Source organism: Adiantum capillus-veneris, chromosome 21 (assembly GCF_014529385.1).
Source record: "Adiantum capillus-veneris isolate H3 chromosome 21, ASM1452938v2, whole genome shotgun sequence".
NCBI classification, from domain to species: Eukaryota; Viridiplantae; Streptophyta; class Polypodiopsida; order Polypodiales; family Pteridaceae; genus Adiantum; species Adiantum capillus-veneris.
The window spans coordinates 91,528,245-91,545,078 of NC_140951.1; the positions used below are offsets into that span (position 1 = coordinate 91,528,245).

Genomic DNA, 16,834 nt, shown 5'->3' on the forward strand with positions numbered 1-16,834 from the left:
TTGTTACCACCCTTTCTTTGAGCAGCAATAAAAGCAAGTACAACTGCACGTTGTCTGGGCCTGTTTTTTCTGGAAAGTGACTCTTACAATAGCAATGTGCACAATGCATCAAACTTCACAACTTCAGGATTTCCTTGGGTTGTAAGTCTCCAAGTACTAGCAAAAGTCGAGTAAGAGTTTGGCAAGGCATCAAGAACAGTCTACACAAGGGAACTACTGTCTGAAATGACTTCACCTGCAGAAATAAGTTAATCATTGATATTCTTTACACCAGCAAGGAAAGTGTCCATATCATCTTCCTCATGCATAATCTTCGATTCCAGCTCTTTACGCAGCAAAGCAATTTTAGCCTCATTGCGGCTTGCATAAAGACCGGCCAGAATATCCCAAGCCTGTTTTGCAAATTTTGTTGAACGAATGTGAGGAGTAATGGTGCGCTTCACAGACAACACAATCAATGCATAAGCCTGCACATCCTTTACATTCTAACGAGCTTGTTCTCCTCTCGGCAAAACAACTCTAACAGCAGCAGCAATCCTTGCAGCAAGAACTGCAACATCCTCAGAACCAGGACGTACATCAATGCCCTGCACAATATTCCAGACACCCTTTGACACAAGAACATGCTGCATCATTAAGCCCACTTAGGGTAATTGTCCCCATCCAATCTGTCCTCAGCAGCAAACATCTTGAACACATTTGTGTTGTTGTCAGCCATGGTAAATGTTGCACCTGATGAGAAAACTGCCCGAAAAGAGGATAAACGAAGCGGGAACAACACGTGCTATATAGCACAGACCGTCGAAGACTATAAGGGACTTGTTATGCAGAAAACGGCACTAACAGAAATTCTGCTCAAAATGACGAAATAGCCTATGCAGTATTGCCTGTGGTGGAAACGGAGGCCGAAATGATCCCGAATCAAAAATCTGAGCTGACTAAGCTCTACGAGCTTGCCCGAAATTTTTGTCGACCTACCATCGCTCGCCAAAGCTCACTGAAATCGGAGAAAGTGAGCAGGCGTGTGTTGGAGCTGCTGGCGACTAAGCCCGAGAGGACGCAACCTACTTTGATACCAATTGTTGGAAGTAGGGTTGCAAGAAAACACACACAGCTTAGAGAAGACGAAGGAAGCTCAAGGGGCACAACAGAGAGTGTATTACTTAGTGTGCAATGGAAAGATAGATAGCCCTAGAATGAATGGGCATATATACAATGCACAGGGAAAAAAACCTCCTAGAGAGGGAAAAAATGCCCCGGCGGTCCTAAGTGTGTTCACACACATCACTACCACATGTATATGGTAACAAGTGGATGAGGGGGGTGGGTAGGGGCGAGGTGGAGAAAAGGGGAAGGGTAGGGGCGAGAGTGTGTGAGGGGGGCGAGAGGGGAATGGGGGTGGGTAGGGGCGAGGGTAGAGGGGAGGGATGGTGAGGGACGAGGGGAAAAGGGGGTGGGTAGGGGCGAGGAGAGAGGTTGGTGAGGGGTGAGAGGGGAGGGTCGGGGCGAGGAGAGATGGTGAGGGGGAAGAGGGGTGGGTAGGGGCGAAGGGAGGGAGTGGGTAGAGGTGAGAGGGGGACGGTAGGGTGAGGTGAGGAGGGTGGCAAGGGGCGAGAGGGGAAGGGTGGTGGGTAGGGGCGAGGAGGGGGAGAGGGGGTGGGTAGGGGAGAGCATTTGGTGGAGGAAGCTTAAGCTGACCTATTCCAAGTTTTTTTTCAAACATGCTCTCTGTCGAATGCCAATTCAAGGTAGGAGGATCAGATATCCATACAGTCACTGGTCTTCCCAGACGTTTTACAAACCAATCTCTTTCAAAACCATTAGTTCTTGCTTTTGTAACTTTGAAAAGGGGCTAATCTTATCTATTGTGACATATAGCACAACAAATATGATTCTCTGCTCTGCATCTGGTCTAACAGCGTGGCAGCATGGCAGGTGGGTATCAAAGTCATCAAAGTTGGCTCCCTTTATTGGGTGTGGAGATGGTACTACAAAAGATTTCACTATAGATGAGGAGGTTGCCACGTCTAGGAGTAGAGAGACATCATGATTTGGGGTTTCATCAATTTTGAAATCAGCATCTTTTTGTTATAACCCGCCTTGAGGAAGCTTGGTGAAGGGTAGTTCACCGCGAGACACCAAGGGCTTTGGCTTGGTCGTACAGAGTTGGGGCTGAGGTTGAGGTGTGGGTGAACTCCCGTGAAGGAGATTTCTTTCCCCTTCCACGATTCTGTATAGGCTCACCAAGTAGGAGTATGTATCCACATTGCATCATTCCCCCAATCATGCAGTGTTTTAGTGTCCCCCAATCATGTAGTGTTTTAGTGTGTTGCAGCTATGGTCTACCGATAAGCAAAGGAAATCCTCCCTCAACCTGGGGAAGACGAACCACAAAAAAATCCAGACTAATGGCTACCTCCTCAACCTGGGGAAGATGAACCACAACAAAATCCAAAGTAATGGCTACCTGCAGAGGCACCTTGTCCACTATGCCCAATGGGTAGTGTAACAAACTTGGACACCCCAAGTTTGGGAAGACGAACCACAACAAAATCCAAACTAATGGCTACCTGCAGAGGCACCTTGTCCACTATGCCCAATGGGTAGTGTAACAAACTTGGACACCCCAAGTTGGGGAAGACGAACCACAACAAAATCCAAACTAATGGCTACCTGCAGAGGCACCTTGTCCACTATGCCCAATGGGTAGTGTAACAAACTTGGACACCCCAAGTCTAGAATTTGTCATGACACGAGAGAGAGTCACTTAAAATACGTCACAACTTTTAAATCATAGCTCAATTTGGTCGATACGGCCTGGCAAAGTTCCGTGCCCAGAGAGATTGGCCCCAAAGACTGCGCCCCTTTCGGTATTTTTTTATATTAATCTTTGAGCAAAGTACAACTCCCGTAGGGGTCCTCCGCACTCAGAGTCTGCGTCCAGATGCTATGAGAAGTGTGGCCTTTAGGGCTCTTTTATTCTTACAAGGGATGCCCCAAAAGCAGAGCCCCAAAAGCGGTTTATCCCAAAAGCGATAAACTCAAAAGCAGCTTGTCCAAAAACTGCCCAAATAGCAATCAGTGTAATTTGCGAAATTCCGTACAATCTACCAAGTCAGCAGCTGTCAGCACAAATGCGAAAATCCGTACTATCTGCCACGTCAACATGCCAACGCAAATTTCGGAAATCTGTACTGTCTGTTGCCACGTCATCTGTCCACTCGTACTGTCTGTTGCCACGTCATCAAGTTGTGGCATACCCCCCTCTTGAAAGAATTGTAATCGCCCTCGATTACGCCCACAATCAGACAGAGGCCATAAACCAATTCAGTAGACACTGACTCCAAGTACCGACGCACTAGATACGACACATCTAGCACTTGTACAAAGACGACAGTCACATCACTGCAAATGACATCACAGGACATCACATGACAAATCAAGCACAGTAAAATTCATTCCAAATCTCAGACCATGACTGCCATCAACGTATTTAGTAACCACATCTAGATCCATTCCGGACCTCACTGATGTCGGGTTAACTAATTCCATATTGCAGTCATGTCTATAGAGCTTTTCGACTCAAGCATTGTCGTGTGCAAGTAATCATTCACCTCGAGCACTCTCGTGTGCAAGAATCATTCGTCTCAAGCACTGTCGTGTGCGAGAATCTGTCGCCTCAAGCACTATCATGTGCAAGAAATCTTTTCATGGGATCCTAATTCATCACCAAGTTCATACTGAACAAGTGGTTTAATCATTCATTCGATTGAATCAGTCGTGATCCATGATTCGTTATCAGGTTCATCCGGGAGCTGTGACTGCTCCACACCACAGTACCCATCATCCCATTCATATGGGAATCTTGATGCACGAGAATCATTCAACATGCATCATCATTCATTCATTCATTCATTCAAATTCATCATTCTTATCTCGAATCGAAAGGATATCCGATTCATTCCTGAGCTGTTGTTGTTCTCGATCTCACCATTTCATCCTTGATTTCACCTGCAAAGCAGACAAGGAGATGGCTCACCTTGTTGCAAAAGAGTGGATGTCCAGCTCCATGCTTCCCAATCCTTACAGATGCGAGTTCCTCGCTCCTATTTCCGGTTATTTGTCACAAACAACTAGATTTTTAGTACATCAGTATCTCTTTCAGTGTCATTTTCAGTATCTAGTTCATCTTCTGGTCAACAGTTCTGTTCCAGCTCTTCCTGCGAGTAAAGCTTCCTCTTTTCTACACTCGTCTGTCCTCTCAGCTTTCATCCCGTCCTCAGCGAATCTCATCAATCGGGTAGTTTTTCAGGTGTTTCGCAAATCTCGGGTCTCTAGAGTACTTCATCAATCTTTTCACACCCACGTCAACGTACAGTGGACGCTTGTATTCTACTCGGGCAAACTTCTCCACCAAAAAACTTGCCCAAATCTTCATTCTTTTCTTTAGTTCCCACGCCTGATTTGAATTGGGAGGTGTTATCTCTGTCAGATTCTCCCCACGAGAACCCATGTGTAATCTGGGATTATTAATGGCTTTATGCCTTGTAAGACAGAGCGATGAAGACAGGAGCGCACCCGATGCGCGATGAAGTAAGGGTGAAAGTGGCTAGTAAGTCCAGGCTCGCCCACGAACCTTCTTCAATATCAATTTACAAAGTGCCCCAATGGCATGTCTCCTCTTTGATAGGACATGTATGCTTTGAGAAAAGCACACGCCTCATGCTCCGATACCACTGTAACAAACTTGGACACCCCAAGTCTAGAATCTCTCGCAACACGAGAGAGAATCACTTAAAATACTTCGCAACTTTAAAATCATAGTTCAATTTGGTCGACACGGCTCGACGCAGTTCCGTGCCCAGGGAGATTGGCCCCAAAGACTAGCGCCCCTTTTGGTATTTCTTTTATATTAATCTTTGGGTCCTAGGGGTCCTCAGCTCTCAGACTCTGCATCCAGATGCTATGAGAAGTGAGGCCCATAGGGCTCTTTTATTCTTACAAGGGATGCCCAAAAGCAATAAACTCAAAAGCATCTTGTCCAAAAACTGACCAAAAAGCAGTTAGTGTAATTTGCGAAAATTCGTACAGCCTGCCACGTCAGCAACTGTCAGTGCAAAACGCAAAAATCCATAGTCTGCCAGGTCAGCATGCCAGCGCAAATTCCAAAAATCTGTACTGTCTGTTGTCACGTCTGTCCACGTGTACTGTCTGCTGCCACGTCATCAATTTGTGACAGGTAGAGTGTCCTTCTGGTCGGCCAACGTAACTGTGAAGGGAGCAGAACTGTAGGACGGGTAGGCTCCTCCTGTTTCAGCTCTTCCTGCAGGACGGGTAGGCTGCAGACCTAAGGCCAACATAGTGAACTCAGGCATCATGTTGATGCCAGATCCACCATGCACAATCACTCCTGAGAATTGCTACCCCAAGATGGACACAGTGAGACGAGGGCTTCTATAATCATTGAGGGGAGAAGTGGGATAGGATATCATATAGGACTCTGATGGTTGCATTGGGAGGTGCCCGCCACTAGGACCTGCTCTCCAGGGTGAAGGGACTGAATAACTGCAAGGGTGTCACTTCGAAAACTCGCATATAGCCACAACATGTCATAGAGCAACACTTGTTGGAAGGTGTTCTTCAAGATTGTCTTTCGTGTAAGCTTTTCTTTTTCTACTAGTGGTTTCTCTAGTACTTTAATATGTTGTAGGTCGGCTACTGCTTGTGTCACAACTCGGTGATGTGGCTGCCCAGTACACACACACACCCTCTGGCAAGGACCCCCCTTGTAGAAATGAAGACGTGGCTGGCCGAATTGGAAAGTCTTGCAGAAATGCTGACGCGACTGGCTGCCAGAAAAAGCGAGCAGGGGTGACACGTGGCAAGTTGTACAGACGCCCGCGTTTTGCGGTGGGTTTTATCAGCAGCAGAAAAAAGCAGGGATTTGCGATAGCTTTTTGCTTTATTTTTATCTACGCAATTGGAGAGAGAGAGAGAGAGAGAGAGAGAGAGAGAGAGAGTTCCTTTGCTTTTGCTTGGGCTCAAGAGAGCTTGAGAGAGAGAGAATATGCTTTTGATTTTTGAAGCTTTTGGGCTCTGCTTTTAGCATCCCTTGTAAAACCTTTATAAGAGTCTTTGGGCTCTCACTTCTCAAAGCATCTGGACGCAGAGTGTGAGAGTGAGTCCCGACTACTCGCTTGTACTTTGAGTTTCAGATTAATACTAAAAGAATACCGAAAGGGGCGCCAGTCTTTGGGGCCAATATCTCTAGGCACGGAACTTCGCCGGGCAAGTGTCGAATAAATTGTGAATTGTGGACTGTTTTGAAGTGATTTATTGTGGTGTCTCGGTAGATTCTCGACTTGGAGTGTCCAAGTCTGTTACAATGGTATCAGAGCACGGCCAATTTCTCTTCTACGGAAAATCCGATTCTTTTTATGCGGCACTTATTGCTTCAGACAAAAATCAATCAACTTTCTCTGCATCCGGAGATGCGGGAAGAGATCACAACGAAGATTCACGCAAGGAGTACAGCCCGCCTTGGCCTACTCAGGTGGAGCTCGAAGAGATGGAGCATCGACGATTGATTGGCGATGCAACAAAGATGATGCTTAATTTTGCGAAGGACCCGAAATTTGCAAAATATATGAGCCAGACCTCTTTCGATGAGGTGCACTCACAGTGGCGGCAGACAACAGAACCACCCCTCACACCGGCTCTCAAGAAACCCCCTACTCCGAGGATGTACACAGAGCAAGAATTAGAAGAGGTGGTTGATGCACGAATTGCTCAGCTTTTTGACGTGCAAAATAAAGCAGAAAAGCACAGCAAAAAGCAGAAGAAAGGAACTGACTACCCGGATTATTTGGGTCATCGGTCTACTTTTGAATCGGCAAGAAAGCAAAAGAAGCGTGTTCCATTTGAAGGAGTACCCAGTTCTTCTTCTTCTTCTTCTTCTTCTTCTTCTTCTTCGAGTCTTCTTCTTCTTCTTCTTCTTCAAGGAGTTCTTCTTCTTCGAGGAGTTCTTCTTCTTCTTCTTTGAGTTCTTCTTCTTCGAGTTCTTCTAGCTCCTCTGACTCGAGCGAAGAAGACAGAAAGGCAAAAAGCGAAGCAAAAGGCAAAGCTTCACAAAGGGCAAGAAAAAGGCAAAGAAGCATAAATCTCGCCCCGTGGTTGACAGTTCTACAGAGGACTTGTCTTCAGATAGTTCGGACTCTGATGACAGCAGCTTTTACGCAAAGAATAAAAATTTGTATAAAGCCAACCAGTATGACTTTCTAGAAGATAAAGCAAGAAAGTTCGAGAGTTTAAGGAAGGTGGACAATCAGTAAAATTTGACACATTTTCTGGTTATAGAGATGCTTCGAAAGCTTTGTCTTTTATACAGCAGTTTGACATAGCTTTCTCAGGAGGGCGTTACTCAAAGCACTCCAAGATTCAAAGAGCTGCCTCTTACTTCAAGGGGAATGCTCGAACTTAGTGGTCCACGCTTCTATTAAACAAGGCAGCGCCAGTTAAATGGCTGAAATTCAAAAGGCTTTCTATTTCTTCTTGGTTGACTCGAGAGTATGAACGCAACATACGTACTGCTTGGAACAAGAAGGATACAGTGGACGCTTATTGCGAGAGATTCTGGAGCTCTTTTTTATCCGCCTCTTCATTTAAGAAGATCTCGTTCAAAGAACAAATTGAGCGGTTTATCTATGGTCTTCCTACAGAGATCCGAGATCACTGCTTAGAACAAAATTCAGCTTCCATTCAGGAGTTGATGAGTCATGCGAAACGGGGTTTTGCCATTCACTCGGGCGGATTACTTAGCGAAACTGTTTGTGGCCCAAATCTTCAGATTGTCTCCGACAGGGACCCCATATTTACAAGTTTGTTTTGGAAAGCAATTTGGGAGAAAATTGGCACGCGGTTGCACTTCTCATCATCTTTCCACCCGCAGACTGACGGGCAATCTGAGATTGCCAATTCAGTGGTTTTAGATTTATTGAAGTCTTACATCTCAGATTAGAAGACTCAATGGGAAAAGTATCTACCTTTGGTGGAATTTTCCTACAACAACACGATACACTCTTCGAGAGGAAAGGCACCATTTGAGATTATTGAAGGTGCTGCGAAGGTTCCACCCTTCCTAAGCACGAAAGATAAGACTTTTGAAGCCGATGAGTACACGCACGACTTGGACACGGCTTTTGCCAAGGTCCGCGAGGCTTTGTAGAAATCTCAGGAAAGACAGAAAAAATCAACAGATTGCCATCGTCGCGATTTGAAATTGAAGGAGAATGATTGGGTGCTCTTACGTTTTGAGAAGGCAGGCCTGAGAAAGAAAAAGGGAAAGGAGAGGATTTTTCCAAATCTTAGCATGCGATACTACGGACCTTTCCAGATCTCCGCAAAGATCAATGATGTCTCCTTCCGACTGAAACTGCGTGACACTTGGAGGATTCACACTGCATTTTATGTGAGTCTCTTGAAACCTTTTAAAGGTGATGTGCCTGAAGACAAGGAGCCTGATGAGCAACCTGAAGTGGAAGAAAACGAGGAGATCCTTGTTCCAAAACAGATATTGGCACATAAGGACAGAAAGAATAAGGGTAAAGTGAGAAGGTGGTTCTTGGTTAAATTCAAGAACTATCCTGCATTGGATGCGAAGTGGATGGAGGAGGGGGACCTAGCAGATACTCCTCAGATTGTGAAACTTTACCTTGAAGCTTTTGGTTTAGCATAGTCTATTCCAAATGGAACCCCGAATTCAGCTTGGTCGGAGATCTGTTTGCACAAGAGGGGAGTTACTCCGCTCCTTTGTCAACAGATGCCTCGGTTTTTCTAATACTAGTCACTGATGTCTCTTTGAGCTTCAGGGATACTGAGAGCTGACAGTATTTTGCTTTATGACTTTATGAAATGGAATTCTGGATAATATGAAACTGATTTGTTCTTGACTTGTTTAAGTGCAGGAACTGATAGACGAAATGACTGCAGCATTTTGGTCTGAATGATCTCGATAGACATGGTTGCAATAGGGATTAGCCAATTGGGCATCTATGAGGTCCTGAGTGGATCTAGATGCGATTGCTAATTGCATTGCCGATAAAGCATGGTCTGAGATCCGAATGAATATTAAATGTGATTTGTCATGTGATGTCCTATGATGTCGTATGATGTGACTGTCGATCGGTACATGTGCTAGATGTGTGTTCCTAGTGCGTCGGTACTAACAGTCAGTGTCTGCTAAGACAGTTTATGGCTTCTGTCTGTTTTGCAGGCGTAATCGAGGGCGATTACAATGCTTTCATAAGGGGGGTATGTCACACCTCGGTAACGTGGCTACCCAGTACACACACACACACCTTCTAGCAAGGACCCCCCTTGTAGAAATGAAGACGTGGTTGGCCGAATTGGAAAGTCTTGCAGAAATGCTGACGTGGCTTGCTGCCGAAAAAGGCGGGCTGGGCTGACGCATGGCAGGTTGTACGGACGCCCGCGTTTTGCGGCGGGATTTGCGGAAGTAGAAAAAAGCAGGAATTTGCAGCAGCTTTTTGCTTTATTTTTATCTACGCAATTGGGGGGGGGGGGGGGGGGGAGAGAGAGAGAGAGAGAGAGCCTTTGGTTTTGCGTCGATGCTGCGTGGCTCCCCTCCTCAGTCGAGGTCGTCTCGATCTCCCTAACTCTATAGCTCGATCAATGAGAGTACCGCTGGTGTATGTATGGGTGGGAACCGAGCTCTGTGATGATGGTGTCCCCTCTGCCTCTGTGGTACTCAGGCTGAAGAAATCTGAGATGCGTCTCTGAGACTGTCTCTGTCTTTGCCCACTCAATAGAGCGTCTCTATGTCTCTGTATCTCAAGTAGGAATAATCCGAGACATCTTTGATCCTGATATCTCATGACTCTATCTAACGAGTCAAAACCATCTCTGAATAAACAATGAAAGCGTCCCCGTATCTCATAGTAGAATGTGCAGCGACATATGTAGTGAAACTCTTGTCTCTGGCTCTGCATGGCATAACTGACATATCCTACTGTCTGCTGGTATGCCTCTGAATCTACCTGTCTCAATCCCAAGCTGGTGTGAAGATGTGCGAATCTGGCCTATAGCACATCGTAACCCATGAGATAGATGTGTGTCCATGTAACTGGGACGTGTGACAAATCCGTCTGTCGTGAGTTGGAGAAGAAGCTTCTCGGCTCTGCTTTTAGCATCCCTTGTAAAACCTTTATTAGAGTCTTTGGGCTCTCACTTCTCAGAGCATCTGGGCGCAGAGTCTGAGAGTGATTCCCGACTACTCGCTTGTACTTTGAGTTGCAGATTAATACAAAAAGAAATACCGAAAGCGGTGCCAATATCTCTAGGGACGGAACTCCGTCGGGCCAGTGTTGAGTCAATTATGAACTGTGAACTGTTTTGAAGTGATTTATTGTGGTGTCGTGGTAGATTCTCAACTTGGAGTGTCCAAGTCTGTTACAGCTTCCAAGAAAGCTTCATCAATATGGAGAGAAAAGATGAGGATCCTTGCTTGGCAAGGGGATGAATTATCAATAGCGAGAAGCAGGGTAGCCACTGGTGGGATAGTGAGTGGAAGAGTGGGACTTGTTAAAAGGCTAAGACCCAAGGATGCCCTCTGTGCCCGAGTGAGGACGCCAGCGGGTTCCTCTACCTACTTGAACTTGTCATTAGGGGCCACCACATGAGTAGAAGGTGACGGTTGAGGGATGGTGCTAACTGCTATCAAATTGATCTTGGAAAAGGTGAATTCTTTTTTTCTTGAGTACGGAGATGCTCATTTAATCATACCATTTTGTGCTATAGATGCGGGGAATATGGGAACTATTAAAGCAAATGTCCTCTGCCAGAAGGGTGTCCCCCTTGCGTTGCCATATACATGTGGTAGTGATGTGTGTGAACACACTAGGCCCGCCGGGGCATTTTTTCCCTCTTTAGAAGGTTTTTTCCCCCGTGCATTGTATATACGCCCATCACTCTAGGGCTATCTATCTTTCCATTGCACATTAAGTAACACACTCTCTATTGTGCGCCTTGAGCTTCCTTTGTCTTCTCCAAGCTGTGTGCGTTTCTCTGCAACCCTAATTCCAACAATTGGTATCAGAGCAGGTTGCGTCCTCCCGGGCTTAGTTGCTAGCAGCTCTAGCACACGCCTGCTCACTTTCTCCGATTTCTGTGAGCTTTGGCGAGGGCTCGCAGGTCGACAAATATTTTGGGTAAGCTCGTAGAGCTTAGTCTACTCAGATTTTTTATTCGGGCTCATTTCAGCCTCCGTTTCCACTACACCCAAGTCTACGCAGGCAATTTCTGTTAGGAAATAAGACGTAGCTAAATAGATATTTGAGTAGACTACTTAATGGAGAGAGAGATTTCACACACAAGAGATTATAGAGGAGAGAGAGAGAGAGTACACGATATACGTGGTTCACCCAATGTGGGCTTCGTCCACGGGAAAGCAATAAGCCCGAAGGGGATACTCCTGTTGAGGGTGCCATGGAGAGAAACATGAGCTACACCAAACCACAGCCTTAGACTCTTGCTCAGCCCTGAGCTCTTCTAGCTCTTGCTTGATCTAGTCTAAAGCCTCTCGATGTGGGGGCTTCTCCTGTTGAAGAGAGAAGGATCTCTCCTCTTGAAGAGCTCGTTGTAACTTGAGGGTTTGTAGTTCCTTACATAAAGAAGTCAAGGGGTCAGATGGACTTTCCAAGAGTATAGAGAGAGTCCCTACGTGAGGAGAGTCGTTGAACAGCTTCCTTGTCCCCTCTATTGTGATAGCAGTGACAAACTCCTCCAGAATGGCTTCAAGTCGGAGACTCTCTCGGAGCTTTTGTTGAGAAGTCTTAGGAAGAGCCTTCTCTACCCACTTCTTGACCATAAATTTGCCTGGTTGCTGGGGAAGCTTGGCGACCCATGGACTTTATTCTGGTCATGAGTTTTGCAAATGTCTCATTTGGCTGGAGCATTAGGGTAGCCAACTCATCCATAACTTTCTTTTGGTGACTGAGTTGTAGAAGTGGCAATGAGTAGGTGAATGTGGTTTCTCCAAATGGCTAAGGGGTGCACGCCTCATGGGGTATACCAAGAACAAATATAGATGGATACATAACATGACTAGAGAGGGTAGACATGCGAAGGAACAAAGAGTTCTCATCCCTCAGCAGTGCCCTGTGCCTGACTTCTCAACAACGACATGGGCTTGGGAGAGAGACCTTAGATGGGAGAGAGTTGATCAGAAGCCTGAGCCTCTGGTACATTTGGAGGGCTTGTTGTTACCAAGCCCTCCAAATGAACCAGAGATGCCTTGGTGTTACCAATCAAAAGCCTGAGCCTCTGGGTTATTTGGAGGGTTTGGTGTTACATGGCTAGAGATGGTAGAAGGCTTTCTTTAGTTTGTGGTATCCAGGACCTTTCGTTACAGTAAGATATGGTTTCCATTGGCACTACAGACCTTCTGTTTTGCTTTTTCCCACTCCCATTATTTGATGTAGCCATTGTATATCTTTTGTCTTTCATTTTGGGAGAGTCTCCCCTTTTTGTACAATTTTTCTTAGGTTGGGGTGATATAGCCCATTGAACAGTTACAAAAACTAATAGAAGGATCTTTTTAGCGGAAAACAAAAAGCTTCTAAAATATAACATCAAGGGTCATTGCAGTTTAATGTGACACCAAAGGTCATGCAGCTTGGCTAGAGAGCAAGATGTATACATGTGTTGAAATATTCAGTAGATTGGCGCGGACTATTGAGTATGGCATCACTTGCCATGCTTGCACTAGTTTCCAGAAAGCATTGATACCCCAAGGCACATTTGGGACTATCAACCAATCTTGCAAAGGGCGGCTTTGTTTAGAGAGACTATATGTGGTGAGAAGGGGAATGGTCACCTTTGATGGGAGCAAACACCGTCTCCTCTTGATTACTGTCTCACACTCTAATTGTATTGCCTAGATGCTTTTATTTTCAATCTCTTACTTTCTATAACTAAAGTGCTCAAAGCATATTGGTGACTAGACATGATATATGTACCCTTTTAGACTCAAATGATAAAACTGAAAATTTGCAAGCATGTAAATACTTTTTAAGTTGAAATTTCATGGACACGTCTTTTAAGTTGAAATTTCATATACATGTGTTGAAATATTCAGTAGATTGGCCCGGACTATCGAGTATGGCATTCACTTGCCATGCTTGCACTAGTTTCCAGACAAGCATTGATACCCCAAGGCACATTCGGGACTATCAACCAATTTTGCAAAGGGCAGCTTTGTTTAGAGAGACTATATGTGGTGAGAAGGGGAACGGTGACCTTTGATGGGAGCAAACACTGTCTCCTCTTGATTACTGTCTCACACTCTAATTGTATTGCCTAGATGCTTTTATCTTCAATCTCTTACTTTCTATAACTAAAGTGCTCAAAAGCATATTGGTGACTAGACATGATATATGTACCTTTTCAGACTCAAATGATAAAACTGAAAATTTGCAAGCATGTAATTCTTTTAAGTTGAAATTTCATGGACGCGTCTTTGGCTTAACTTAATTCTGTCTTTGAGTTGGATTGTCAGGTGCCAGCGAAGCCGAACTACAGCTTGGTCTTCTCTTTTGGTGCTAAAAGACCCGTCTGTAAAGGTTCGCTTCTGGACACGTTCATAAATGGAAGTGATGCTTATCGGGACTCTCGTTTCAAGCTCATACCTCGGATTGCTAAGGTTAAATTTTGGCTATCATGCTCGTGCCAACATTTTTGCAATATGGGAGACATGCACAAGCCCAAAAACTTTCCCTATTCTAAGCTCTCTGTTTGGTCTAAGGCATGCTGTGATATGAATAAAATTTCTTTCACTCACGTTGGGTTTGGTATGTCGATGTTTTTCCCTGGTAAATCTGCGTATATTTCTAGAATATAAAATATCATACCCATATTTTTTTCCACTCGTGTACTAAATTCTCGGGGTTCCCTGTCTGTGCAGCTTGACACAACTGTTTGGCATGATGCATTTTCATTAAGTATCAGAAAACACACAAAAGATTGATTTTTCAGTTGAATGAATAGGTCTCATAATGGAAAAGCATGAGCACGACTGACAAAAGCGAGTTGTCCAAAGCATAGTGCAAATAAAGAAATCATATCACCATCACCTCTATGCAGACCTTAATTGGTAATTCTAAGCATATACCACAATTGCAGAAGGTAGGCTCTATTCCATTAACTCATTAAGCCGAATTCGCTCCACATTGGAATACAAGGATCACGTACTTCTTCGATTAGAGAATACCCAAAAGAAAAGTTATAATACTATGGATTGTCTAGTTCTCAAGTTTGCATGTTTGTCAGGATCCTTGGAAGTAGACAGAGCAAAACTTTACTAAACTTTCCCTATTGGCTTGTGTTTAGAGATGGTAGCCCTGGGCTGAGCATTCGGTTTAAGGGTGCGTTAAAAGTTCAATTTTTGTATGTGGAGTGGGTATGTGTGGAGGAAAGTGTAGCCAGCTTCAGTGGTCCAGCAGCGGCAGTGGAGACAAGCGTAAAGGTTGGAGAGTGTTTCCAGAGGCAAGGCATGAGCCAATTGGAAAGGTGTGCCAACTAAAGGCTGTTTAGTCGTACACCACGTGGGCCAGGGGTACCAAGGCGTATCTGTGTGAATCAGGGTACCTGAGTGTAGCCATGTGGACGAGTTTACGAGAGTAGCCGTATGGGTCAGGAGTGCTCTGTGTACCTTGTGCGCCAGCACCCTTACCCTCAACCTGTGGAAGTTGATGGTTGCGGCCAAGACCAGTTGTGTAGATATTTGAGCAGATGTATCTATGAAGGGATGTATATCAGTAAGAATCTTCCAGTCACTTGAGTGAGTAGTAGTTTTAATTACATAGTGTTGTCTGCAGTAAGAGTCTACTGCACTCCTCTATTGCACTTTAGCCTCTGCAACTTCCTTGTTCCTGTTCTTTGAGGCCTGGTCTAGAGCTGGGTGTGCTGTCAGCCAGTCATCAATTTCTCTTCTCGGTCTTGTAGTAGTCTTTGGCAGTGATAGTACAGTGAGGTGCTCGAGTCTCTTAGTGTCATCAGTCTCCTATGGTGTATTGTGGTGTACTCTGATCTTTTGTACAGAATCTACCTTGTTGTCTAGTTTATCGGAGATTTTCTCTATCTTTATCAAGGCTTCTTATACAAGTTATCTACTCTCTTATCACTTATCTAAGCTCCTTTTACCTACTCTCTTATCACTTATCTAAGCTTCTTATACAAGTTATCCATTCCCTTTTCTCTTGATCAAACCCTTTTTGATATGAAAAAGCTAATTCGCATGCATTACCCACATTCCCACAATATAGTCCCAAAAGCTTCCCGTGAGTGAGCCTCAGGTGCTCTTCGAGAGTCCGAAATCACCAAACCCTCGTTTATTTATTTAATTACTTTGGGCGAGTGCAACTTGAACATGCAGCTTCTTTTTTGGACTAAGAAGTCATCCAAGATTTTTTTTCATCCCTATGGTGCTTCCATTTAATCCTGGTTCTGTTGAAACTATTTTCCTGATTATACTAATTACTACTTGATTGCAAGATTGTTCTTGAATTGATATCACCGCTTAAAGTAAAACTTTTTTTTTTACCTTAAGTCGGGGGCTCAGATGCATTGGTTAAGAGTAGGGCTACGAGGAGGCCCTTACAGTGCCTTAAAGAGCAGGTGATGAAAGGGGTAGTGCAGACAGTGGCAAAGACAAAAAAAAAAAAAGCATCACAAACTACTTTAGACGACGGGGCAACCTCCTTGTCGGATGTATCTAAGCCACCTTAAGTCGGTGGCTCAGATGCATTGGTTAAGAGTAGGACTACAAGGAGGCCCTTACAGCGCTTTAAAGAGTAGATGGTGAAAAGGGTAGGGTAAATAGTGGCAAAGACAAAAAGAAGCATCACAAACTACTGGAGATGACGGGGCGACTGTTGCACACAGTAAGAAATAATACTCTAAGATGGAGTAGAGTTGCTAGTTCTTGACATACTCCTCATGTGAATGCGTCAACAACTCTTGGCAGACGCTGGCAGTGTCCTCAGGAGAGAGATTGGAGAATGTTTTTGTGGTAGACAAAGGTACGGGTACATACGTTATCCCCATAGCTCGCCCGACATCCTTCATTGTAAGAGTCCTCCCATTGAGCTTCGAAAAGTGATCAGTATAGCACATAATTTAGCATTCAAAATATTGCCAGTTAGATCGGCATGTGCTAGATTGTGGAAACCAAGATGTATCACCTACTGTTGGGAGAAAATATCCTTTAGTAATGGGTTTGGTACTTGTAGGTGATAAGACCATCAGCAATGGCGCAGAGTAGAGTGCACCAAATGGTCAAGGCACCTGGAGAGTTGTCATCTTTCCCAGTGGAAAGTTGGTGATTGGGGCGAATCCTCACCGAAGTACTCCTCATTTGACAATTTCTCTGAGCTAGGCGCATAGTCGGACTTATTCTCACTGTTGTCCATAAAAGAAGTGTCGGAGGATTCTTGCTCAAACAAAAGCTATTGCTTCTTATTTCGAGTTAGAACCATCTTGTATTTGATGACCACAATTTTTAGTGAATGATTTCAGTCACAGAGATTGCAAGCTGTCCCTGAAATGAGTAAATTTCACAAAAGCATATATATTTTACAGGTCAACGAATCCCCACACCCAGATACATTCAAAGAATCCTGAGACTACAGCACCTTGACCCTGACCCTCGCAAGGAATACATGTGAATTTTTGTAGCCGAGTGGGCTTACAGACGCTTTACCTTGCTCACGGTCCTGTATGCAAGGGCAAAAAGGTGATGGGGTGGCTGGGGAGATCGATG

General features: G+C 44.7%; 1 protein-coding gene across 1 annotated transcript in view; it reads left to right on the top strand.

Annotated features, from left to right (window-relative positions):
- LOC147431335 (protein ENHANCED DISEASE RESISTANCE 2-like) overlaps nt 1-16,834 on the top strand; it is a 202,459-nt gene that overhangs the window by 163,954 nt on the left and 21,671 nt on the right. Inside the window, exon 20 of the mRNA XM_086493659.1 lies at nt 13,574-13,717. Coding sequence (XP_086349785.1) covers nt 13,574-13,717 — 144 coding nt within the window. The remainder of the gene's footprint in view (nt 1-13,573; nt 13,718-16,834) is intronic.